At 41.1% G+C, this 27,863-nt stretch overlaps 3 protein-coding genes across 3 annotated transcripts; 2 read left to right on the forward strand and 1 right to left on the reverse strand.

Annotated features, from left to right (window-relative positions):
* The first annotated feature begins 3,146 nt into the window (after positions 1-3,146).
* On the forward strand, positions 3,147-9,035 carry DHCR24 (24-dehydrocholesterol reductase). The gene is made up of 9 exons (XM_053469319.1): positions 3,147-3,397; positions 3,808-3,963; positions 4,502-4,607; positions 5,342-5,460; positions 5,586-5,849; positions 6,580-6,723; positions 6,946-7,143; positions 7,582-7,760; positions 8,730-9,035. The coding sequence occupies exons 1-9, from the start codon at positions 3,167-3,169 to the stop codon at positions 8,881-8,883; spliced, it is 1,551 nt and encodes a 516-aa protein (XP_053325294.1). The 5' UTR covers positions 3,147-3,166; the 3' UTR covers positions 8,884-9,035.
* A 2,029-nt stretch (positions 9,036-11,064) lies between these two features.
* LEXM (lymphocyte expansion molecule) lies at positions 11,065-15,144 on the reverse strand. The gene is made up of 9 exons (XM_053470323.1): positions 15,130-15,144; positions 14,290-14,454; positions 14,099-14,206; positions 13,726-13,854; positions 13,067-13,225; positions 12,300-12,467; positions 11,813-11,941; positions 11,410-11,540; positions 11,065-11,331 (listed from the first exon to the last, which is right to left on the reverse strand). Exons 1-9 carry the CDS (start codon positions 15,142-15,144, stop codon positions 11,265-11,267), a joined length of 1,071 nt encoding a protein of 356 aa, XP_053326298.1. The 3' UTR covers positions 11,065-11,264.
* A 1,221-nt stretch (positions 15,145-16,365) lies between these two features.
* TTC22 (tetratricopeptide repeat domain 22) lies at positions 16,366-27,710 on the forward strand. Its single transcript, XM_053469924.1, has 7 exons — positions 16,366-16,956; positions 22,033-22,088; positions 22,786-22,901; positions 25,430-25,548; positions 25,757-25,918; positions 26,365-26,517; positions 26,941-27,710. Exons 1-7 carry the CDS (start codon positions 16,393-16,395, stop codon positions 27,469-27,471), a joined length of 1,701 nt encoding a protein of 566 aa, XP_053325899.1. The 5' UTR covers positions 16,366-16,392; the 3' UTR covers positions 27,472-27,710.
* Positions 27,711-27,863: the final 153 nt, after the last annotated feature.

Raw genomic sequence — 27,863 nt, forward strand, 5'->3', positions numbered from 1 at the left:
TATATATATATATATATATATATATATATATATATATATATATCCACAGACAGCTACTCTTCGTATTTATTCCCGGTACATATGGTTTTATAAAACGATAACACCAAGCGATTAGCGAACAACCTATAACCCACTCCGGTCTCCGGCACGGCGCCGTTACATGACATTCTGTGACAGCACGACTCCTCCCCGTGCCTGCGCTGATTGGTTATGTATCCCCCGCCCCTCCTTTCTTCCACCCTGTTCCGAACTTCCGATAGCGAGCTTCGGGCCTGAATGGCCAGAACATTCAAACGCGCCACCTGACGGCTTGCCGGCCTATCCAATAGCGTGGATGCGTTTATTGTAAGTGGGCGGGGGCGAGGCCCGGTTGACAGCTTGCGGGTACTGAGGGAATCACGGGAGGAGAATCGGTGACGGCGGACGTGAAGCGGAGGACAAGAGACTGGGTGTCCCGCAGAGTATCCCGGCAGGTAGAGTTCACAGACCTCTAACAGCCTATATTATTGGGTACAGATATAAGCAGCCAATGGGAGATGATTTTAATTCATGGCGCGCACCCCTTTCTCCTGGGCCTATGCTTCATATAGACACAGGTATAGCGCCTATACGCTTGTAGCTGTTATTGTAAATATGACGATATAGAGGAGTGCAGCAAACCTGTTGCAGTCTCACTCCCATGATGCTCAGCCAGCAGTTCACCTGGAGGAGGGCTGGGGGTAGTCTCTGACCTTGTGCATAATGCTATATTACGGATATTTATATAAACACCTCTTTAAAGGGTAACTCCCGGCATTCACTAGTAACTTAATGTTATCGGCATGTGATCGCAAGCAATATATGTACAATATATGTATCTGTTGTAAAAAGTATTATAAACGGTAACTTTTAATTTATTTCTGTGTCTCGCGTGAGTTTTCACCCATGAGCCTCTGTGCGTGACGCCAGTTCATGCAACTTGGAGATCAGAACATGACACCGGTTGCGTCACACGTGACATAATAGCGTTAATATTTATGTGTCGAACCATGTGTTGACGCTTCATCTCGCAGACTCTGGATTGGCTGGAGGTAAATCACCCGAGAGACACCCCGCACACATTGCTGGATACCCCACAGGAGATACAAACATTACACCTTCTGGGGGAAACAAAATAAAACAAACGCGGGGGTTCCCCTATAAGAAGAAGTGCTGAATGTGAAAACCGGGACGGGTCTAAAACCGTGCCACCGGCTGCTGGGCCTTCTCTAGGCTGGTGTGCCAAACCAAGCTGAAACCACAAAAGTCAGTCCATCTAAGACCTTAATCGGTCCTTGGTCTTGTCTTAGATTCAGCATAACTTTATATCTAACCCATGTGTGTTTAAATCCCCTTAGTGTAGTAGCTGTTACCACTTCTGATGGGAGGCTGCTCCATATAACCCCCCACCCTCTCGGTAAAGAAAGAGATGGAATTTGACCCGCGGATAAGAACCAATCGGCCTGTCTGGTCAAACAAATTTAAAAGCCCATCCGTTCCATTTTGTGCTTTTAAAACTTTTTCTAGCCCTTTTGATTTGCGGAAGTTTTATCTAGATCATTTTCCATCTGTCTGGCTGCTCCTCATACCAAGTGCGTGCTCCACAACGCCATATTGGAAGCGTGTTTCAGCCGTTCCGGCAGCCGGAACACCACGTCATACATGAGCTCCAGCTGTTTGTATAACAGAACACAGTCCAGGTATGGTAACTTTCAGAGCATGCTCCGCGCATGGTGTTCCAGCTATTGGGACACTCACCAGATATAATGTTATGGCTGGTACATACCTTATACACCGTGTTCCATTATGTAGAAATAAATAGAGCACGCTGCAGGTATAGTCTTCTAGCCTTTACCGGAATATGCACTAGACATGGGGTCGCGCGTTCCAGAATGGCTGGGACTAGCTTCCAATATCGTGTTCTGGAACACCTGGAGAGAGATTCTAACGGATTGCTTAGTTGGTCAGGAAAAAGTTCCATGTAAGCTGTAGGTGATTCAGAAGCATTTAGGGGATTTGTAAAATTTCGTCAGAAGCACTGCCTGTGATGCTTCAAGTGCAACCGTCACAGTCGCGTATGGGAGCAGCCACGCTGCCTTCATGCTATTGGGACTGCAGATAGGAATCTTCATGGCATACGGTAGCTCAGTAGTAACGTTAAATTTGTTTGGTCCGATCGAAATGCAGGAAAGAATTCAGCAGAATCTCTACATATGCGTTCACCTCGCTCCCCGGCTCCTAAGCTTGCAGGAGGTATGTTTGGCCAAACGTATCTCCTACCGCATCTCTCCACCGGCCGCCTCCAGCAAGAGTTCCAGGGGGTCTAACGAGACCCCTGCGCATATGTACAGAAAGAGCTCCCTTTGACTTCAATGGGAACGCTCTCCTGCCACTGATTGGCTGCTTCCAACAGAGATCCAAAAACAGGAACACGGGGAAGCTCCATAATAATTATTAAATAACGTGATAAATGAATACATTGAATTATTGGTAAATCAAGTTAATAATTGATAAATATTAAATCACTAAATAAACACATTAAATAATCAAAGAAAACAATTCAATGTTCAATAAATTAAGTTAAAAAGGGCATTCGGAAATTAACACATAAAGAAAGCAACCTGAAGCCACACACATCCAGACACTAACACTCACAAAACACATCCAGACACACAACACATGAGCAACTGACTTCCCCTGTGGAGCCTCCGCCTGCCTTCAGCCCAGCTTATTAATAATTATAATATTATAGTGCAAGCTGCTGCGCTACTCCCACCGGGTGACACGACGTTACCTCTGCAGGACAGCAGTCGGGATTCACCTCTTTACCCCTAAAGCATTCCCTGCAAACCCAGATTATGCCGTAGAAACCTGGATCCTAGGGCCCGGTGAGCCCGTTTTGTGGCATACAACATTCTGCGGCTTTTAACTGACACTTTACATTACTGCGAGGTTTTTTCATTAAGAATATGGAGTATGGGACCTTCGGTCAGGATATTTTTTATTTGATTATTTGTTTCTATGTTAAAAAGTAAACTACAATTACATTGTTTCCCTCAATCCCAGCCTGATGTATCTGTGGGTACATCCATTTAAATTCTGAAAGGTGTCCTTGCTTTCCCTTCCAGGCTCTACTCTCTTCTCTACGATGGACCTGATTCTATACCTGGGTTGTTTGCTCGTGTTGTTACTGCTCTGGGTCAGGGCGAAAGGATTCGAGTACATCATCGTTCATCATCGGTGGATCTTCGTTTGCCTCTTTTTACTTCCTCTCTCGGTCGTGTTTGACGTTTACTACTACGTGCGGGCATGGCTGGTGTTTAAAATGTGCAGCGCTCCCAAACTTCATGATCGCCGAGTAAAAGAGATTCAGGATCAGGTGAGTTCATTTAAAAAAAATAAATAAATATGGTAAATAAAAAGTCAGTGGGAGCTTTTCCAACACAATAATACAGCAGCAGTGTCATAAAACTGGAACTAATATTATGTTCTGTGCGCTTCTTAACAATTGGGCAACACAATCTATAGTCCAAATTGTTCTTAAATGCGCACAACTGTATTTTTGGTGTAATCTGAATTTTTTTTTAAAAAATTGATAAGTTATGCAAAGGAATTGTACTCCAGTTGGAGATCTCTAAACACGTCTCGGCCATAAATTTGGTCTCGGTTCTGTATAATGTTTTTTATGTATGTATATACTCTTACATTAATACTTCCACTCTTGGTTATGCTACATGTAGATGATATTTTAAATGATTTCATCTAAATATATATGTGCTGTGTTCTTAGGTTCGTCAGTGGAAAGCCGAAGGTGGTAAAAAGTTCATGTGCACTGGAAGACCAGGCTGGTTAACCGTATCGCTGCGTGTCGGAAAATACAAAAACACACATAAGAACATAATGATCAACCTCATGGATATCCTGGAAGTTGATACTAAGAGACAGGTATTTCTCACAAATTTAATGCATTTATTTGCTACCTTGTTAGTTCCTGTGAAGTACAGACATAAAAAGTGTAGTTCCAGATGTGCAGGCTTGCGTTGATCAGGCCCAGACTGAGATTCGGCACATGGACCAAATAACTGAAAGCATCGCGCCCCTATCTTTAAAGCTGCTCAGGTTATAGGCATGCAGCCTATCAGCCAGGGCTGAAGTTTTAAGCCCAGTCCTGGTGCTGATGGTGACATGTATTAAAGGTAGTAGGATATCGTAAAACTCATCTGATCTTTATCAAAAGTTTTACTTTTGCCTGTAATCAAAATAAATTGTGTATTATACAGTACTTTTTCCCCCAAGAAAGAAGTATATGGCATTTAGACAAAGCTCCTTCTAATCAAATCGCTGTTTCCATTAGTTCCTGGTAATTTAGGTTCCAGAACTAAACCTAACATTTAATGGTTATAATGGTAAAGACTCGACCCTCGCAATGCATTTTTAAATCCATTAGTATCAGACCATTGCATTTTCTTTCTTGTTTTGTTAGGTTGTGCGCGTGGAGCCGTTGGTAAATATGGGTCAGGTGACTGCGTTGCTTAATTCTATCGGTTGGACCCTCCCAGTAGTACCAGAGCTTGATGACTTGACTGTTGGTAAGATGGATATTGTATACATGCTTTGTTATTGGAAATTATTTGAAAAGTCTTTTAAGCAATTCTTCCTCCACTTACAGTAAACGGCAAGTAAACCTTGCTTCTTGAAAATCTTATTTCCCCTTTTTTCTGAATAGTACAATTTTCGTGCATAAGTTGAAGGCAATACATTTTACAATCTTTAAATGTAGTTCACCTTCTTAAAGGGGAACGCCAACTTTTTATATGTAATGTTTCTAGACAGCTGCATACTAGCCATTTGTGTGAGTTCTATGTCTGTTATCTTAGCCAGTCTTCTAGACAAACACCTGACTCCTTATCATACAGCTTGGCAGTCAGACACTGACTAATGAAAGTCTATGGGGTACTATCGTCATAGACAACCATCCCAGTGTGCTATTAGATCAGGATAGGTCATGCGAAATATAACATGACTGACAACAATCCCTGCCTCAAGGGATAAATTAATTTTATATTATCCATGGGGCTTTCCCTTTAAATAGTATCTCTAAGTCTAACTCATCATCAGGCATAGAACTGCTAACCTCTTCCTATGAGGTCATTTCATAAAACTCAGTACTGGTCCCAATCAATTTGAGAATAATTAGGCCAGACTGTGATGGTTTATCGCACCTTCAATGTTGCAGAACTTGTTAAATATCTCCTCAAATCTTGTGTCATCTCAATACTAATATCAGCTTCCACGCCCCTGTTTTTTTTGTTTGTTTTTGTAGGTGGTTTGATCATGGGAACAGGCATTGAGTCATCATCCCATAATTTTGGCCTCTTCCAGCATATCTGCTTGGCCTACGAACTTGTACTGGCCGACGGAAGCCTCGTGAGGTGCACACCAGTAAGAAAACCATTTCTTTTTTTTATTTTAACCAGTCAATTCTTGCTTACTTTATATCACAAAAATACAAACAGCTGGTCCATTGTACCATTATACATATTTACCAAAAAAAAATATTTTCCCAGACAGAGAACTCGGACCTTTTCTATGCCGTACCGTGGTCGTGTGGTACCCTCGGATTTCTGGTTGCAGCAGAAATAAAAATTGTTCCTGCTAAAAAGTATGTAAAGCTGCGTTACGCGCCCGTGAAAGGCCTGGAGAAGATCTGTGAGAGGTTTTCCAGAGAGTCAAAAAACAAAGACAACTACTTTGTGGAAGGGCTGGTTTACTCCTCTGATGAAGCCGTTATCATGACCGGTGTCCTAACTGATAATGCTGAGCCTGGTCAGGTAAATGAGACAATTTGTATTTTATTTTACATAAGTTGTTGATCCTCGTCATGCTAGACTAAGGCTAGCACCTTGCTAGGGTTTCAGTGAACAATGGAAATTAAAGGGAAGGTTTGCAGCAGAGATGTGATCTCCACTCCTTTACTGACTATTATGTAGGCCCATCCCTAGTGGTATCTGCTGCAAGAAGAACTGGACTGGGCCTTTATAATGTATGGTTACTTCAGTAAGGTTTCTCCAGTGTCCTCGTTTGTTATGCATTATGCAGGGCCAGCTATACTTTCCAGTATCAGCCCTTTTATAAGGAATCGTGAAATTGGCTAATTGAACTCTGTAGAACTCTGTAGAGTTTTTGTTAAGTCCAGTTTTAAGGCAGTACACAAATACAGATAGTATGCCCTATACGTAAATGAACAACTAAAACATTTAGGTCTACTAAATAAGGAAGGAAGTTCTAGCATTCTAGTGATATGTAAATGGTTACAAAGGTCAATGAGAAGCTATATATATATATATATATATATATATATATATATATATATATATATATATATATATATATATATATATATATATATATATATTACGTAAGTGGTGCTTGGATTGTTACATCATATGTCTTACAGACTCCAGCCCTTAAACTTCTGATTCTGAAGAATTAAATTTTTTTTGCTTTTTTTATTGATCATTGTTCTGTATAGTAACACATCTCCTTTTCCTTCATTTTAAGGTAAACAGTATCGGAAATTATTGGAAGCCTTGGTTTTTCCGGCATGTGGAGTCTTATTTAAAAAAGAATTGTGAAGGAACGGAGTACATTCCCTTACGCCATTACTACCACAGACACACGAGGAGCATTTTTTGGGAACTACAGGTAGGTCTTTAGAAAAACACCCCTTGGAAAAATGAGGCATAAAAAGATGTCGCTACAGTTTACAGAGCCCAGATAAAAAAAAACCCCACACATTTCACAGTAATCCACCGATCACCGCCATCCGATTGTACTACGTGCTGGGGATTATTGTACAATTCCACAAATACTTTTAAAGCTAGAGATGTATCAAAAGTTTGCTCAAATTTATTTCTCTATTTTCAGGACATTATTCCTTTTGGCAACCACCCGGTCTTCCGTTATCTCTTTGGTTGGATGGTCCCACCAAAAATCTCACTGTTGAAGCTCACCCAGGGTGAGACTATTCGCAAGTTGTATGAGCAGCATCATGTGGTGCAGGACATGCTGGTTCCAATGAAGCGTCTGGAGGAAGCCATCAATGTTTTTCACGACCACATTAATGTGAGTTCTAAAATCTTTAACCAAGAATACTGTGTCCTTTTTTTGGAGCAACCTGCGTCCCACATACCTATGAATAACCCAGCAGGCCATGCAGTATATGTTTCGCATTTACCTGTCGTGTAAATGACTGCTGTAAAGAACATATAGGTTTTATTTTAATCTGGACAGTAATGTCTGTGAGTTGAGCTCTCACAGGTTTATGGAGGTCTCCACCTCGTTTACGCTGCTTAATCAGGGGCATATGGATACTGTTTTAAGCCATTTAACCAATATGCCCCTTAAATATACATTGATTATATCAATATGCCAAATCTGCAAGTTTTTTGGGCTATTCTGGGTTTTTATATTTTCACATAAGTTTTGAAACTGTAAATTCCAATCTTAGAATATATATGTATTGAAAGGCCATAATTAATGTGGTTCTTTTGATTTCTGCAGGTATATCCCCTTTGGCTTTGCCCCTTCATATTGCCAAGCCAGCCTGGCATGATTCACCCCAAAGGGAACGAGTCTGAACTCTATGTGGATATTGGAGCATACGGAGAGCCCAAAACAAAACATTTTGATGCCAAAGCTTCCATGCGACAGTTAGAAAAGTTTGTTAGAGATGTTCATGGGTAAGTTAAGTCCTTTCTGTTTGAGATCCACCATGAGCAAACGAGAAAAAAAAAAAAAAAGCAATTATGGTCTTTATAACTGAAAAATGTGCCATCCTGTCCCTATAACGTTCTACATTAATCACACGTTCTTGGCTGGGATTTTGGCACTGTAGTGACACCTAGCGGTAGGTAAAGTAACTTTCAATACATTTGTCATTGTTAATTGTAGGTACATTTCACATGTAACACGCATGTTCTGCCCTCTCCTAACTTGAACAGTGATTCTAGCCCCTATGCAGGTCCACTAAAAAATCACTTTGTGAGTACTTTGTAATTCATTAGCTATCTAGAAATAATCCACATAATATTAGGCGAGGTGTTGTGCAGTGTCCCCTCCTTGGTCCGGTTTTCATACCAGTTTTGACTGCTTCATAAGAAAATGTGCCCTCTGCAATTGCTGTGCATGCGTTGCGTGCTCCTCTGTTAAACAGTGGCATAACAGTGGTGGCAAGCTAAAGAGCAGGTAACATGAGGATGCTTATTAATAAAAAGGACCAAGGGGCCAGCCTTTTCCCCATTCTTCCAGTCGGGGGTCATGTTCTGATGTTCACTAGACTCCGCACTGTTGCGGAAGTGCTCTAGAAGGGCCAGGTTCATGGAGCAGATAGGCCGAAGTGGACCAGGGAAGAAGCAGATGTGCAGAAAGGAGTCGGGGACACAGAAACGGTTGGCTGAGCAAGACTGAGTTGGAAAACAAAGAATTGCAAATGAAAATTCGGACCTCCCTGCTTCGTTTTAGTGGGCACCCTCCTCATTTCCAGACATTCGTGCAAATTAATGGAATTGGTAAATCCAAATGCACAAGTGTACAATTTTAATTTTGGGTAGGGCAAGCATATCGTTTTAGGCCGGTATTTCAGATTAGATGCTATTACGCTCTCCTTTCTGAGATCATTTCACTTAGCATCGTTTCCCTTGCGTTTACAGGTTCCAGATGCTTTACGCAGATTGTTACATGAGCCACGATGAATTTTGGGAGATGTTTGATGGATCTTTGTATAGGAAGCTGAGAGAGAAATTAAACTGCGATAAAGCTTTCCCCGAGGTGTATTATAAAATCTGCAAGGCAGCTCGGCACTGAGCGAGGACGGCTACAGACCACAGACTTACGGACAGCAGAAAATAGGACTTATTGTTGAAGCCAGATTTCAGGCTCCTGCAATGAAAGAAAAAATAAGCTTTTGTATGGAAAATAAGGAATCCTGCTTTTTATGACAATACAACAGCAACAAGTGTCTCATTGTAATGCAAAGTTGAGGGGTCTATTCACAAAAAAAAATTAATTGGTCGAAAACATCAAAAAAAAGACCAATTCGCACATTCGTTCTCACTCTCATAAATCTCATAAAACTTGCATTCTGAGGGGCTATGAGGTCAAATGCGAGTCAACTCCTTAACACCCAAAAATGAACTAGAAGCAATTACAATGAAACAAAAGATTTCCCCAGCCCCTGTAAACGGTAGGTCAGTGGTATGGAGCTTGTCTATACTTTCTCACCCCATTTAATGGTTGATAGAGTTGGGGGTAAAATATAATAACAGGCATGTAGCCCATCCTATGCATCTGCCCACCTTGTTCAAAGTAGGATGAAGGTGTTATAAAATAAGCATTACTCCTAGAAACATAAAGGCAATGGTTGGCACATTGCTTCTCCAAAGATTTCATTTGACATTATTCCCCATCGCAGTGGGCAGGGGCGTAGGTGAGCTGGACTGCGATCTTAACGTCCTCCCCATCACACCGGTAGTGGGATGCGGGAAAGGACTGCTTCTGTGCCACCCATGGCGGAGGGTGAGGGTACGGAAAGTCTTATTACCTTTTTATTACGACTTGGTGCCAAAAGAAATTCTGAACATGTCTCGTATACGTTCATTAGAATTGACCTCGCTCTGTTTATATAGCTCCCTAAACCAGGTATCCCTGCGTCTTATCTGCTTAAGAGGGAGACTTGGGGATGCATTATCAGGAAAAGGCAAGAGAGATTAGGAGATGACTGATGGGAATGCTTTGGGGAAGAGCTGTGTTTATTTATCTAAATTAAACCGTGTGTTTTAGGGTTACCATATGAGGCGTTTTCTTTCCAGGACTCGCGTAAATTTTACATGTTGCCGCCAGCAAATGCATAAACTCACAAAAGTGAATAAATTATCCATTAATACATCTCGTATAGTCCGAGAAATCAAATGCTGATCAGTAACCCGTGAAATTTACAGTATGTGTGTGTTTGTTTCTGAATATATATTTATATTAGTGCAATGCACACACACATACGCTTAAATGCATGAACGTATTTAAGCTTCTGTTCCACTCAGTTTACCTCCTGAGTTCTGCTCTGCCTTCAAATGTTGCTGTCTATGTACTCCTCACCTCCACCTGGAGAGTGCCGGTCATCACACTTACAATTCCTTTAAACACGTGAATCTTTTTTATATATGCGCGCTTAAGTATATTGAACAATGTAAGTCCTTTACAGGTGTGTAACTTAATAAATCTAATTCCTCTGTCTGCTTCTGGTTTCTGACCGATACATTCCGGAAGTTTTGTTTCCAATCTCTGATAAAACATGGAAGTTGCAAAATTAAATGAATCTTGATTTATGAAATACAAAGCATTACAGGCCAAGACAGGGCTAAGTTTGACTCTGACTTTACCACCATATCCATCATCTCACGTTAATCCATTGGTGCCAAACCTAGCGTTATTAGGCCTGTTATAAATGCATTTCTAAGATCCTTTTATACTTTGCTTAAATTGGGCAGTTTATCAGATTTTTCCTTACACGCCTCATGCTGCCACCAGTGCTGGTTCGGTGGCCTTGTTTTTAATTGAAATAGGAGGCAGGAGAGCTTAAAATACATTTATCCCTGCCTTTGTGCAGGTTGTCCGGAACCACCCCTGTCCGGTAGGATGGGGAACTTGAGTTATTCAAAATGCTGCCACTTTTTTTCTTTCAATTGATGGGCAAAATCTAAGTCTGAAAATTTCCAGGAGGGGGCAAGTCGTTCATGATTTATCGTACCTGGGAACTCTCCGCTAGAAGCGCCGGGTCGACACCTGATATGTATATATAGGATTGAATGTCTTCCCCAGATGTTACTTGTAATCTTGACTTTCTCTACGCAAGACCTCAAGTGTTAACCTTAGTACAGCTTTAGGGGTCAGCCTTAGAGGTTGGCCAAAATCTGTGGTATTTGTCTGGGAGATGAAACACTTTTGCTTTTATCACTTATTTTTCACTCCCATTTTTTTCTTTCCTTCTTGCATCTTCAAACTCCATAGGCTTCTTAACTACTTTTCCACCATTCTTCTGGCAGATGATCTAGGTGCCAAGACACATGACCTGAGTATGCCTTTCATGTTGATATTAAGTGCTCTAAGAGCTAATTTATTGCTGTATTTAACAAGAGAAAAATAAAAAAACAAGCATAGATGTTGAATTGATGATGCTGGCATGAGATATCTTAGTCTTCTACAACTCGTGGAAAGTCTGAATAAAGAGTCCATACACGGATCGGTTCCAAGAGTCCCCTAAAGAAATTAAAGGTGTCAAACATGTTCTATACGTTTTGGGTGTTTTCATGCATTTTTGATATATATTTTACTTACTGTGATGTTTTTTCTCTTGTGATTTTGGGCAAAATTTGGACAGTTTTGGATGGAATAGGCCACTGGTAGCAATCAGCTGATTTGCCCTTCCATTGTTTGATGAGGTTATACTGACCGACACCAACCGGATTCTGGAAGCAGTAAGAATCTGTATCACACTTCTTATGATGTACAGAGCAAAACAGGTAGGTTAAGCCCATTTACCGTAAGGCAGTAATGCCCTTTATACATCTAGCAGGATTTTTTCCACTCCCCATACAATCGCTAATTTATAATTAGGCTATCTCTGTTACTATACGATTTTTCATTTGTAAACATTACGTTTGCAGGCACACAAATAATTTAAAAAATAATGCCTATTCTATATCAGACTCATGCTCCTTCCCCTATATGAGATACATACGTTATTTCCACAAAATAATTTCTGTGATCTCCTATCAAATCGCTTTGCAGAAGAATGGAAAGGAACTGCAGATTCTTTCAACGGTGGCAAAAGACGCTTGATTTCATAATGTCCTGGGCCAGGAGAATTCTGCAAATTAAAAAAAAAATGAAATGAAAGGTATAATATCTCCAATGTATTATACTGTGGACAAGGCAGTAAGTCTACATTTTTTTATCAACACAAATAGTAGCAAGTCTATTGTGCCTGCACAGGTATCATTGAGTCCATGGCACATGTTTAATACATATTCTGGGACACTAGCATGCTAGTAATTTGACACCATTAAAAAAGGGAGCGATTGTGCTTACGATCGTATACAATACTACATTATAGTTGTGCCATCCACACGCTTGTGAGATCAAAAGAATAAAGTGCCTCTGTAAGATCTGTAACAGCTCATGAGTGGATTATTTCTATGTTACTTCACAGCCTGAATTTAACTGACCGGTGAACGGGGACAATGGGCGAGGGAGCTGCAGCAAACCCTCTCTGATGGGACTTTAGGATACTGAGCAAGCTTCCCAAATTGTCCACGTCTCTTGTTGTTCTTGCTTTCCAATACATCAACAAATGATTTTGGCATAAAAAGACTGTTTGGTTTGGGTTTTTCTTCCTAAGGATGTAAGAAAATAACATATACATCTTTTAATCTAACACTAGTCAATACAAGCCCACTGCTTCCCCTAGTCTATGATTTGAAGTTCTTAAAGAGACTCACTGATTTCAAGAATAGTCAAACCACAGACGAGGAGGGAATCTGTAGCTCTGCAGCTGATGATTCTACTCAAGGAACTACTCAAGACTTTAAGGCATCCTCAACTAACTGTATGTGTTCAAGATAAACTAGATACAAGTAAAATGGCCTGGTAAAGGGGTTTTGGGAGAAGCAATTGCCAGAGATGCATCATATTCTTTGTAGAGAGTAACCTATTTCCCAGCAGATAGACCCCATGGCACCCTCTGGGATATGAGTTCTGGATTCTGGTACAACCTCATTTTTCTCAATTTGTCCATTTCCACCATGGAAGAACAACCAATAGTTGCAAAAGAACAAAGGCTGTCATCATGGAGAATCAATGCGTTGTGCTTCCAGAGGCAGCAGATGATGTTTACATTGATATTGAACAACTCAGAAATTAGGTTTTAATATGTAAATTAGCAATAAACAAGTTGAAATATCAAATTCATGTAAAAATGTTCGATACAACTTACAGGTAGCTGTTCTTCGGGTCCTTCCAAAATCAAGGGTGGTCGGTACCACCTGGGATGGAATGCTTTTCCAGGTCTGCGTTTTTTCTCATTAGCTATACATTGCAGCTTTTCATCTATTGGACCTTTTATGTTATAAGTACCTGGACCCAAACCGGATCCCTGAAATAAGATAAATGAATTTCAAGATGATGCTCACAGTATGGAAATGATTAAGTTATCATTATCAATGAACATTGGCTTCCTGATTCCTGTATCTTATTTTATTAAAATGTTTACAGCAGTTTATGCTTGTGGTTTATAATCTATTGTCTACTCAGATTCTTTATTGGTGGATCGCAGTGTTTGTATTCCAGGGGCATGTGAATTCAATGTTGGGGACAGTGAGTCTTATCTATTACATTATTCTGTCTGCCAATGATAGCGAAGATTAACATTTTAAAGTGTTTAGTTACCTCTATGAGACATACAGATTGCAACATTCATTATATTAAATAATCCTGGACATCTGGAGAATCAGATTACACTCCTCACAGTAAAACCTAGAAGCTTACAGTTAGAAGTCATCCATTCTCTAGTACTTGTCATGAAGCATGAATATTTAATACAACTGCAGCCATTGCTACCAGTTGTATATCACAGGTATACCAACGAGTCCTTACTGCGCTTGCCAGCGGCTGTCGAATTGCGGTCTTACTGTCCATTAGGCCCTTGTTGCTGCCACGCTTTCTATCGCTCTCCTCCAGCAACGTATAGGGGTTGCCATAAGTCCCAGGCCCAGGGCAACAAAACTGCAAAGGAAGAAATGACCAACATTTACTATTTTCTTTCAGATTTAGCATATTCTGTCACTGAAGATAAGGGAGTTTAATAACATGACCTATAGAGAAGAGAGATGACCTGGTCAGAAAATTCCATACATTTAAGCCCCTAAAGATGGGACAATGAACTCTTATTTCTATATGAAATCTTATAGTGCACCACTAATCATAATGTTATTAACTACAAAGAGACACAAAGTCTCAAATCAGATACCTTTGTTTCCTCCTGGAATCGAGTTGCTCTGGTGCTAGAAGTTCCAAGTCCACTGTAAGGTCTCTCGTCCATAAGGTTGTTGTAGCGCCCAGGACCTGTGTTTTGCATCTAAGGTGCAAAAAATATGACATTCTTAGAACCTACAAGAACTTTTTTTCTTACTACATAAGCCTCATTATCCTGTGCCTTACCAATCTGCGATTTTTCTTCTTCGACTCCTTTAAACAAAGGTTTGGTATTTCTGCCATCCTCTTCATCTCCTCCTCTCTTTTCCAGGCAAATATTGTTCTCTGGAGTACAGAGGAGCTAAAGGTTCCAGAGGTAGCTTCATAGCTTCCGGGTCCTAGTTGTCTGACCTAAAAGAAAATACTCAGTAATTATTGTGCAATATTTTTCCACAAAACATTTGAGTGGGTTTTGAAAAGATATTACAGATTATACAAGATAATAGATTATTGTAGAGAATCATTATTTCTGAATGTAAAAATATTACGAATTGTATAAGATGCCTCTTGTACCATAAAACTTCTCATCTCATTGAATGGAGCCAAAACCCTATTACATTGTTGACTTTTTTAGAATTTAAATCAAGGCCAAAGCTGAAATGGGGTATATATTCTAAGTGGTTTAAAACACCTCATATAGTAGAGTTTTCCATACATGAAGCATAAATCAGTGCTGATGTTACCCATCACTCCAAGTTAATAACCTGGTCCCTATTTGGGACAAACTGGCAAGGGTTGCATCTGAAGGACACAAGTGTCTTTTCTGTAACATAGCTAAACATCATGTAGACTCCTCAGCGTCGGTGGACCTCGGATGCCAGAAGAATTATTGCAATCCCTTTATTTATTCTAGTTTTAAAATAATTTCCATAAGTGTCAGCATCATCTGCAATGTATACCCCTAGACCTCATGGATCTTAAAATTAACTGATAAAAAGTTGGAAAACCTTTGTAGTGGGACATTACATTACTGTAATTTAGATAAACAAGCCTTAATGCAGCTTCTCTTTTCTTAGTTTTACTCACTAGCTCTGACGTCATTCTCTAGTAATAGGGAGCCTGTTTGTACTACCCAGGTTTCTTATAGCCTGGATGTGGTCTCGACATATCAAATCTGAAAAAAAGGTAATATAATCAGAAATGATTAAAAGTCTTTTTTTTAATTAATAAAAACACGTTTTGGTATTCATTCTGGTACAATAAATGCTAACAAATGTAAGTGTAGCTACCTCTAAACAGATATATGTCTGCAAATGCACTTAAGGCTCAGAAACTGTATCTTAATTAAAACTGTAATTTTCTATTCTGCGCCACTGGGTTTTTTAATGGTGGCCTCTTGAAACAAAATGTATAGTCATCCGAAGCTTCCCTCTCCTCAAGCTCCAGACTGTGTGAGCCTGAATCTGTCCCTTCACCCTGAGATTGGGGCAAAACATCTGCCCGTGGTCCTAAACCTGCTGCTGCTGGCATTGGTCCGGCCAACTTAACCCGTACCCGTTGCTCTGGAACTCAAAGGTAGCACCTCTAAATTTCTTCTCCTCCTTCCAATAGTATATTGTGATTTTATCGCTTTCTCTCCGTTACCTTTAACCTTCACCTCCCTGATTACACATCTCTGGTTTGAATAACCTGTTCCATTGTGTTACTTGCAACCAAGCCCATAAGAGTTGCTGACATTTAAAATCTGACACTGGAATTCTAAACGCTGCTGGTCAGTCTGACAAAGGCTGCCCGCCAGTAAATAAAACTCATACCCTTTACACACATTGAACGGAGTGTATAAATTCTACAGGAAGGATTTGTGACCAAATGACCAAGTGGACAACTCTAGTGGAATTGACCCCACAGCAGGTGCAAAGCACTGGGTGGCTTAACACTACAGAATCCACTGCAGGTAAGGACTGATAATCAGTTTATTTAATTATTTTTAGTCATCTACAGAAATGGGGCATTCACAAAACAGGATCCCATTCAGAAGAGCTCTGCAATCAATCGATAGCATTTCTGTCTGGTATAACGTTTAAAGTGTTTGGTCCATGGGTTAATATTTTTGCTCATTTAGAAGGTCCCCATGTATGAGTATATAGAGATCCATTCAGAGAGTAAAAACGTGATCAGGCTGTGCTGGGATACATACATTTGCAACACAAACACGGGCGAGGAGAAAATTCTTAGCACTCACCTCTCACACCCTTAGCTCCTCCCGAGATACAAGTGACTCAAACCAGAATTACAGGTAGATTTACGCCCAGAGCTTAGAAGACAAGGGAAACAATTGCTGTGCCAACCATGGAGGAGACACCTGGTGTGGATATTGAGACCCTCATAGATGAATTTGAATATATTCCTGGGCACTTTCACTTGGAAATGAACCTTAACTTTGAATCTTGCACTCCAGTGCAATTCAGGAGAAGAGACATTAAATTAAAAAGAGATGCCTTACAATTCCAACTGGAATCTGACTCCAGCTTTCAGCAGTTTGCAGTCAGGAACCTGCTTGGTGTATTTTCCTTTTACCTGGACGAGGTTGACCATGCAAGGGATATTTTTGTGAACATCAGCCATCAGGATCCCAACAATTTAAATGCCTGGGCGAACCTGGCCTATGTGTACGACAGATTAAATATGGAGGATGAGGCTTCGCATTGCACCGATAAGTTGTCCCATCTAATGGGTCTAGAGGGAGATAGTGGGGACAGCCAAGAGCATAAGCTGAGGGCCGCTCGCTGCCTGGCTGAACAGGGCTATGCCCACGTCTTTGACGTTGGTCTGCTTAATGAAGAGGACAACATGGAGAAACTGCTTGCTGGAATCAACCTGTATGAAAAGGCCCTGGCTTATGGGAAACAAGAGGTTAGTTAAACATTTAACTGTATATAATGAAGGGACAATTAAATAATCAAGCACCTTCATAGGGGAATGGAAAGATTGCATGTGATATGTATGAAACTGATCATTTCCAACTTAGCAACAAAGACAGAAGGGTTGTAGTCTTCTAGCTGCATGTGCAAAATCTAAAGAATTTTAACCTCACGTCAGTCTGGAAAATCTATAATTTATCTCAGCCCCAACCACCTTTGTGTAGAATAGAAACATAACTCTACTCATTTAAGCCATCCATCTTCTAGACTGTTCATGGTCCTGGATGGAGGTTGCCCATAACACAGGATCAAAGCCATGTGTGGTCGCTCTAGCCATTGATCTTACCAGATCACGGACTGTAAAATCTTTTGGGCATGTATTAAAATACCTCTAATAAAAAAAATGTAATATAGCCTGTACTGAGTCTGAGCTCCCCGTGGGCACTGTGGGCACTCATACAAGCTTCTATTTCCTGTTATCTGCTAAATGCGCAGCTAATACGGAACGAGGTGGAGGGGTCAGCTGCATATTGGGACATATCATGCAGAATAAAATGTATGTGCCACCCGTATTACAAATTTCTCTATAACTCCATATGATGTATCAAAATGCAACATTTAACCTGTATTTTAGGCTATTTTGCTTAAGTTCCATCTTTAAGACTGACAGTTTGAGGTTATGAGATGATCTCTGATGGGCTTTATGAGGGTAAACCTTTGAAGAGTCAGTTGATATAAAATGTTTCCAGGTATGATCAGTGAACATCCTAAGCACTATGCTATTAATATTAATAATGAGTTGGTATCAGATTGACTTCAGTGTATTGCTATGCTTAATATGTATATTATGTGTAGCATGCATTATTAATTTGTGTAATAATAAAGGTCACTTTAAGGCCAGTGGCCGCCTGACGACATAGGTGCTGCCGACGGCTGGATACGTGTCAGCACATTATGGTTTTATGCTTACCTATCGTACAGCCGGGCATTTGCTGAATAACTTACTGCTGCTTAGTGCCACATTTCTACATCACAATAATACCGTGGGAAGCACATAAGTTTCACCATGTGTCACTGGGTGATGTATACCACCTGAATCATGCACCACCAAGAGTAACACAATACACATCAGGTTGGTACATGTTGTATAATACCGCAGGCCACTAGGCAAATGCTGTTACATCACACACACCAATACCACAATACTTAATCAACTTTGCCACATCACACAATTAATACACATAGAGGCTGCACGGCCCTCGTACGGGTGGGGGGCATTGCTCCTGGGTCAGGCCAAATTTCTTCAAAAAGGGCTGGCCTGACTTTGACCAGCCACTTGTGGAGGCAGGAACGTGGTGGTGTCACATAATATGGTGACCCCGCGGTAAAAGCGAGGTTGCTTGCGTAGTGTGTGAGTAGCCGGAAAAAAAGTTAAGGGGGCAAAGGAGTGAGTGAGGAAGTAAGAGAGTGAGCAAGTAAGGAAGGGGTATGTATGTATGTATGTATGTTAGGGCAAGTGTGTATACATTAGTATGAGTGTGTAAGTGTGTGTTTGCATGAATGTGTATGTGTTAGCGTGAGTGTATTTGTGAATATGTATTCCAGTGCATATGTTACTTACCGAGGGGCAAGGGGCCTATAGGGCAGATGCAACCACTTGGCTTTGCCTACCTGCCAAAAGGTAGCAGCCCCCCCCCGAATATATCACAACAAAAGAATGGCCAGATTCTCAAGGTCCTACAGAACAGATCCCTTTATATTCTATTATGTTATTTCACAGATTAAATACCTTCTAGAATACTTTTACTTCCTCATGAGTGTGGTGTTCACAAGGATAATTATGAGAACCATTTGATTACCAACAATTATCAAGTTACTACAACAGTCTTTGTGACCGAGCTAATAAATGGTTAATATGTAAACCCGCTCACAGTCAGCCCTAAGCCAAGACATATAGTGCATACCATACAATGCATTGGCTACAGTTCTAAAATCAAAGTGCATTTATTTTTGATATTTCATAGGGAGTTACCATAGATAACATTTTACTCCAAGGGCTGAAAAACGTATAACTAAAAAAATCATTAAATTAGAAAAAAAACTATTTTTACATGAAAATGTATGTGAAAATATCGTAATAAAATTGCATATTTTTGTGGTCAACTGAAAAAGAGGGAAGTGCAAAATAAAAAAGATTTATGAGATAAGGATTTATGACATGAGTGGAATGAGGATATGCAGCTCACTGTAAACACACCTTACAACGAAAACAAAGTGGGTGTTATGTATACTGGGTAATTCTCACACATGGGAACCCTTCATGTTTGACTGAGAGTCTCCGGGTGCAGAGTTGCTTCCATGGATCTCGGGGTAACCCTCCTCTTTCTCCAGGACAGGAAAGTGACATTTAGCCCACCCCACCCAGTTCTCATCCCACCTCATTTAATAATGCCTGGGGCTAGCCCCGCCCCTCCCATGGCTGGCCTGCCCTCAGAAGAGGGAGAGATATCCGGGTAGTCTACCATATGAAGATCCCACGTATGGTAATTATGGTGCAAAATGTGTCACTAGGCGTCATGGCGATCGCAACTATTACAATCTTGTAACAAAATGATTCTTTACATGTAACCCTCAATGGATTTACTAGCAAATGAAGACATTATGGAACCAATGCTAGATGACTAATTCTGTTGTTTTTCGCATAAGGAAATATATTATATAAGAGGGTTTTACAAATACTGGTGTTGTGCGCAGACATCTAAATAAAGGTGTGTTCCTTAGCAAACACCACAAGTGGGATCCGGCTGTTGGGCTGGTGACCACATGTCGACGTGAGCCTGGCAAGGAGCGTGTCCCAACACATTACAGCTAGGGGAAAGGTGACCATGCCCAAAGTATTCCGGTGGCTTTTTTGGAGTAGGTACCTCTTAAAACGTAACGCTAAATTCTTAAAGTCTGTGGATTCATCAGAGAACTCTAATAATTCAAGGGTCAGTAATGATATTTGAAAAAGAAGCACATAGAGAAAAGTTTTATGTCTAAATATAATGGTTACTTGACTAAATATGCTCTTGTTTTTATTTATTTTGATTTAGCATGTTACTAGTTTGTATACAATAGTAGACCAAGTTTGTAAGCTTCTAACTTGGGTCAGCAGCTTGTGCCGTTCCCTTTTTAGTGCCACAAGTGCAGGCAGTTTGTTGGAGACGCTGGGGTTATCCTGCGGAAGATGTGAGCTACAATTGTGCCCCGATGGAGTCGGTTGAGCGTGACTATAGTTATGTTTTGTGGGATGTGTTTTCAGATGTGGTCCATGCCCTGTTCCTCTGTGGTTCTACTACGTATACTATACGTGCGTGTCTTTGTGGCTTGCCCAATAGGCATTACTAGATGATGTACAATTAGATAAGATTTACATCTCATTAAGTATACATTCTTGCATTTTAATGTTCCCTTCTGCTATGTCTTTAACGCAATTACATAGCTAAAGATTCACCTGTCCTGAACTCACATGCCGTCTCTTTACTTATCCTTAACATGCAGCCAGGACACATAAAAAACCAAGAGGTCATGATGATTTAGATCAGGTAGAGATAGAATCCCCAGTTAGATAGGCCTTTGTGGAGGTGGTACCACTTGATGTCATAGGCAGCCTTGTTTACCCTTTTTACATACCAACCAAACACCCCCGAGACCCTGGGACTAAATCACTCTGTCCCCTTTTCATGCTCTGATGTCCCTCTTTTCTAGAAGCTCAGAATGTTTGCTGGTTATGAGCGTATCACAGGGTTCTACAGTCCTGAAACAATTATGTGTATAGAAACAGCACAAAACAGGCTTTTAAACAAGATTGTTAAAACTACCGTATTTGCTCGATTATAAGACAAGGTTTTTTCAAATGCTCTGAAAAAAAACCCTCGTTTTATAATCGGGGTTGTCTTATAATCAGACCTCAAATAGGTCTAACTATGAGACTAAGATCCAGATCCCCCGCAGCACTGCAGGGGACCAGGATCCTCCTGTCCCCGTCCCCCCCAACTTACCGGTACGTCTGAGTTCCCGTTGTGTAGCCGGGGCAGCGTATAGACAACTTCCACTGCAGCCGGAAGGAGGTGCGGTTAGCAGCAGGGGTTGTCTGCGTCCATCGCGCAGACCTTCCCCGGCCGTCACTGAGTAGCGTTCCGGTGCGGGGAATTCTCTCTGACAGTCGGAGGGTGTATGTGCGATGGACGCAGACAGCCCCGGCTGCTAACTGCACCTCCTTCCGGCTGCTGCGGAAGTTGTCTACGCGAATGGCGTATGGGGGACATAAGGCATTTCTATAGGCAGAGTGCTCTATGAAATGCCTTTTAACCCCCTTTATGCCATTCTGCTTCCAGAAATGCATTTAAACCCTCTATACGCCACTCTGCCTCTTGAAATACCTTATACCCCCCTATATGCCACTCTGCCCCATAATATGCCTTTTAACCCCCTAAATGCCAGTGGCATATAGTGGTATAAGGCATTTCTGGAGGCAGAGTGGCACATAGGGGGTCAAAAGGCATATCATGGGGCACAGTGGCATACAGAGGGTTAAAAGGCATATCATGGGGCACAGTGGTATTTAGAGGGTTAAAAGGCATATCATGGGGCACAGTGGCATATAGGGGGTATAAGGCATTTCTGGGGCAGAGTGGCAAGTCTGGGGACAGATGTGCATAACTGGGGAGGCAGGTTGGAAAATAAAAGGAAATAAAAACAAAATATTTTTCTCAATCATAGCTTTTATTTTAAAAAAAATAGTTTACATAGTTTACATGAATTAACATTTACTGGTAAAACCTTTTACCTATAGGGTAGTTTTATATTCAGGCTTTTTCTTAAATTAATATTCAGATTTTGGGGGGTCGTCTTATAATCGAGCAAATACGGTAATATCGTCGGCATGTTATGGTATGTAAAGCTTCTTTTTTATTTTCATAAACTAAGAAATCTTTAATTTTAACAATATACATATATATATATATTTATAAGTTAGCAGATCCGTGCATCTCACCTAAACTTGGAAATTTATATTTTGTTTTAGATTACAGTGGAAGAAAAACGAAGCTGGTTCTTTACAATGGCATCTCTGTGCATAAGGTACGAAAAGATCAAGAAATTCGCGGCCAGGTCAACTCAGATAACATCAGCAGTTCCAGACGTAGACTAAGAAATGGCAAAAATGAGTAAACTGGGTACTGGAGACACATTTGCTGTCCCCTAATGGTATATGGAATCCTTGACATGTGGGTAATATGTCACCATTAAAGTGGATCCATTATATTCTAAAGTTTGCGCAGTATATTAATGTGAGGGGAGATTTAATAGAAACATTTAAATACTTAAAAGGATTTAACACTCTAGACACTTTCTGCTGAAATACAAGTAAAATACATTAAAAAAGGCTGCCCCCATCTTCCTTTGCCAGCCCTCCCCTGGTGTAAATCCTACCTACATCTAGTACATTGGCAATATATGTGAAAATGTGAATACAATTAAAACAAACAAAAAGGCTTCTGGCAATGACCCACAATCATTATATAACAGCAGCCCAGGGGGCAACTTCCCCATCTACATTGACAGCCATTCTCAGCAGCTCTATTGCTCCGTTTCTGTTCCGGGGAGGGCTGGTAGCATTTAGATTGGGGGTCCTAGTATTAAAGCTGCCATGGGTTTACCATCCACCAAAAATTCCAACCAGTATTGATAAGCAGGCCGGTATTGGCAGATATTAACTGGAATCAAAATTTTCTGCCCACTTTGATTTACAAAACTATATACAATTTTTTTTTTTTAGGTTGGATGGAATATTAATGAACAAGAATGACAACGAGAATAACAGAATTTTGTTTTTTAACAAGACCCTGATGCTCCTCAAAGAAGCAATAAAATCCTCATTTTGTCACTACAGAGGTAATGTTTCCGTCAAAGCGTTGATTAGTAGCCATGGAATTTGCACTTACACAATACTTCCTTGGGGCTCACTAAATTGGTTCAGCACAATCAGATATCTTCCTGTGTGTCTACATGGCTATGAAAGATGGAAAATGCTGTTTGATATTATTGTTATCTTTTATTTATATAGCGCCAACAATTTACGCAGCGCTTAATACAATACATATACTCAAAGGGTATGACAAGAGAATTGACATACTAAGACAAACCGATACATTAGGTGGAGAGAGCCCGGCTCGCAAGCTTACAATCTTGAGATCAGGATGGATTAAGAAAAGCGATGCTAGGATCCACCACCCATTCTCGGTGGAGGACTATGGATGACGAGGTAGCCCTTTAAGCCCAACAGCTACAAGAGCCTACTCCTTATGGTTTAGCCGGGAATATCCAGGCATTGGACGCACACTGTGGCACGGAGCACGGAGTGATGTCTGGCAGCAGTGCACCAGGCATTTGCCCGGTATGTCATATGGCCGGTCAGGGCCTGATGCTATAAATTATTTGATCTCTATACAAAAAAGTAACGCATATTTATAAAGTGTATGTCAACTGTAAAAAAAACAAGGAATCTGAAATAATTATTAAGTTTTAAATAAATTTAAAAAGTTTAAATAAATAATATTTGCTGAACAGATATGGTACAGCATAACCCTTATCACTATACACTAAGCAAGACATTGACATGGTAGTCCTCTCCCCCTAAAGCAGCCTGTCTGTGCCACCCCTGCCCCTTAAACAGCCTGCCTGTGCCAACACTGTCCCTAAAGAAGCCTGCCTGTGCCAACACTGCCCCTGCAGCAGCCTACCTGTGCCACCTCTGTCCCTTTAGCAACCCGCCTGTCCAATTTCTGCCCTAAACACTCACTCACTTTATTCATTCACTCATTCATTCAGTCACACATTCATACTCTCCCGCACTCCCTTACCTCTCGTTGCAGTTTTCACTGGTCCTGCGGCCGGCCGAGTATCACCTGTGCTGCGCAGACGTCTACGCGGCCCAACGGCCGCCTAACGCAGGCCTTCAGCTTACTGTTGTGGAGCGCGCACTGTGTGAGGAAACTCTTTTCCCGCCCAGAGGGAGCACGAAAGTGGGCGGGGAAAGAGTTTCCTCACACAATGTACGGGCGCCGCGACTGTCAGCTGCAGGCCCGCGTTAGGCGGCCGTCGCGGCATCCCACTGATGAGTGGCACCCGGGGCGGGCTGCCCCTTTTAGGTACGCTGCTGTGAGCAGGAGTGTGACGGCTTCCACGTTCCCCAATGTTCTCATGACAGTAAAGCGGTTTTATTAGGTATAAGCACCACTGTGCAGTGCTAGGAGGTCAGTATTGTTCTTTTGTTATGATGAAGACCCTATAAAGTGCAGTCAAAACATGGGTGCCACTCCAAAAAGGCCATGAGGAATGACGAAGAGGCATCCCTGGCATAAAACTGAAGCACTGAAATAAAATAACCCGTAAAATAAATGAAAATTATGTATAAATATAGGGTGATTTTCAAGTCAAATATATTTTTGATATTCTTTCAGAATTATACAAGCTGTGCATAATCTATACACCTAGAAAACTTTTTTTTAAAGCCCTACTTGTCCTGAAAACTTACTTTTGTTTGTTCACTAAATGAGAAACTTGGAAATAACTGTGGAAGCAAAAGGTTAAAGCATGCTTTTTATTTTAGGCTCTTAAATGACTAAATAACTTAATTTTAGTTCAGTCAGCATTATTTAACCCCAGTGTAAAGCCCCTCTCGTTTAAGAATAACTGCGGACTTTGCTGATATGGATTGTTCAGCCATATACATTTCTGGGCTATTAAATCATGTTTTGGAGATTCACAAAAAAACAGAATGACAGCAGAGAGAATATAGGAGGAACTATTTATCCAGCGCGCTGTATTCTTTTTCCATTGTAGTGTTCAGGCCTGTGAAACCTGTTCATCAGGTTTTCTACCTTTACCTTCCTCTGTAGAATAGCACATTGCCGTTCATATTGACTTCAGGCTTCAAACTTCAAGGGTGGCGGACAGGACAGTTTAATGGTCCGGAAACATGAGAACACATCTATCAATTACTAATGCCGCTCCACCTGTTGACTGTTGTGTAAACTCAGGTCGGATGTCGCAAAGCCAAGGCAGGATTAGCTAAACATTTCATTGCGATGTGCTACATTCTACCTTAGGGCCCGTTGTCTTCAGATTTGTGATGGCACTTGTAGCCCAAGAGTTAGAGAGTTGCCCGATACCATTCCACAATTTTAAACTCAGAATTCTCAGAATGGCTGAAGAGCTCCCATCTGATCTGCACAGATTGGGTTATGTATAAAAAACAAAATGATTAAAAATGGTCCTGTTGCCATTGCAACCAATGAAATGCTCCCGCTGTTTGGCTCTTAAGGTAATAAGACTGCTTTTCTTTTTTTTTGTTGTCTACATAAGATTGTCTTACTTCAGCGTCAATAGCCAGAACACAATTGCATTCTGTTTTGTTACAGCCCTGGCGTGGTGCTATGTTGGAATAATGCTGGAAAGACAACATACGTTTTCCACAACACCGATGGGGATCCATAACTGCGGCTACACGGGAACAGACCCTCTGGATTGCTTCGGAAAGGTACCATCATAGCACCGTTACTGCATTACAATTTTGATCACAATGAAAATATAGCGTGGCTTTGTTAAATTAGTATGTTAGCATTTTAAAATTATCCAAATGGTACACTGCCTCCTGAATCCTGATCATATTGTAATTCAATAAAACAAGACCTTATAATTCTTTATAAGTAATAACAAATAATTGATTGTTTTTTTCTTCTTTAAAGGCAATACAAATGGCGAAAGATGACCCTCTTATACTAAACCGATTAGCAAAGATTTTTCATTTCCTGGGAAAGCAAGAGATGGCTATAGGGATCTGTAATATGGCACTTGATGTCCTCGAAGACCCAAAACTAAACTGGCAGGCCTATGGAACACGTGCACAGGTAAATCACACTATAAGGTGTAAATAACTCGCCCCTACAATTGTGTAAACATCCTTTTCCATACAACCTTCTGGTCCTATGTCTAGTAACCCAAGAAAACAATTCCTTGGTGTGACGGACTCGTCCCTTCAGGCACACCGCTGTGGATATTATACAGCCCAACCACCCGTTCCCCTGGAACCCAGTTTCTATGTTATACCCCTTTTTCCTATTGCCCCGACCCAGAAGCTGCCCTCTGCCGCCCCCCACACCGCCAGGCCCAGTACCAGGACATACAGGTTTTACTTTTGGAACTGCTGGGCGGCTAGAATAGCCTCCTGTCCCACTATGTGTACCAGACAGGATTAGCTCCACACGGTGCCCAGCCAGGGCTCCAGCTTGACTGTCGGTGGACTGTCGTCTGAACTTTGCTTTCTATTGATTACTGTATTTTTGTTTTGTCTTAGATTTTCCTCCGGATGTATGTACGAGATCTAGAACGTGCCAAGATGGGATTGGGAAGTCTACCAGACAGGAAACTTCTGACAGATGCCAAGTCTGACTTGGACAGTATCTTAAACGTATACCCCTGTCTGAAGACATACCTGGATATAAGTCAAGTAAGTGTAACAAAGTTGTTATTGCATACCAACAACATTTCAGGAGCCCAAAGTAGGACACCTTCGTTGCGGGGAGTGGTTAGAGACGGGGCCAAGGACAGGACCATTGAGCCTGAACTCCAGCATTTGACCTCGTATCACAACACAAGGGTTCAATGAACCCCAAGGGGGCTGCGTGGGAGCTGTGATTAAGGTCAGGGATGCAAAAGCACAGACCTCAATTGGTTTTACACCTCTGTGGGACAGCCCCTGATTCCAAATGCCTACAAAATGGTAATCTCTAACAAAGTTGACTATATTCAAGATTAACACCCTCTAAACGTTTACGAGTACAAAAATAAATTTTAGGGTTTAAAACCTGCTGAAAACAGTATGATTCCATGCTACTCTTGCAACAAATGATTTGTTGTTTTTTCCCTTAAGGTCTGTTATTACATGGGGGTGGATGCAGTTCAGGAACTGTTTCTAACAGATGAAAATGCACTAAATAATGCCTTAGTGTTCATTGCCAAAGCAGCAGAGCTTGACCTTGGAGACACCTTGCCTGAACTTCAGCTGTTAAAGGGAAAATGTCTAAGAGTTAAAAATGAGGAACTGAATGCGTTAGAGTGTTTCAAACAAGCCATAAAACTGGACTGCAGAGGAACCCAGGGAACAGAGAGCTTCAGATGCCTGATGGAGAGTCTCCTCAGCCTATACAACCAGAACGAGATAAACGCAAGGTCATTGACGCAAGAGGTGGAACTGTGGGTAAAAGAGGCCCAAGAAAAATATACATCCGAGAGTGTTAGCCAGGAGCTGCAGGTCGTGTGTCGGAATAACACGGCAACAGTTGTAGAACTCTCTAGAGCAATGATAGCAGAAGGTAAAACGGACTTGGTGAAGCTCCTGTTTCAATCAATGAAGTTGAATTCCAGGAGGCCAACATTAAGCCAACGATCTTCTTCATTTTGACCAACAGAAAAATTTACTCCGCAACTCCTTCATGCACAGAATGGGTATAGTACTCTCCTGAATATAAGACGATACCAAGAACGCAATAAAGGTTGATTTTTTTAAGAACAGGCAGAGCTGTGGTTGGGCAGAATAGTTCTTAATTGTTGTGAAATGTTATGTTTAACCAACGGTCAGGGTAGATATTACTAGATACGTGAAACGTGTAAAGCCACACAATACCATTTGTCAATACAGCTAATTTTGCCATATCAGCCATTTTTCAGGGCACGTGTATTGTTACCTGTTGTTGATCGGTGCCTATAAACTGCTTCCCTGCATTATGAAGGATGATTTTACGTGATTTAGTAAGTTTACAATTCCTATGTACTGCAATACACAAAAATGAGCTG

Source organism: Spea bombifrons, chromosome 6 (genome assembly GCF_027358695.1).
Source record: "Spea bombifrons isolate aSpeBom1 chromosome 6, aSpeBom1.2.pri, whole genome shotgun sequence".
Classification (NCBI taxonomy): Eukaryota; Metazoa; Chordata; class Amphibia; order Anura; family Pelobatidae; genus Spea; species Spea bombifrons.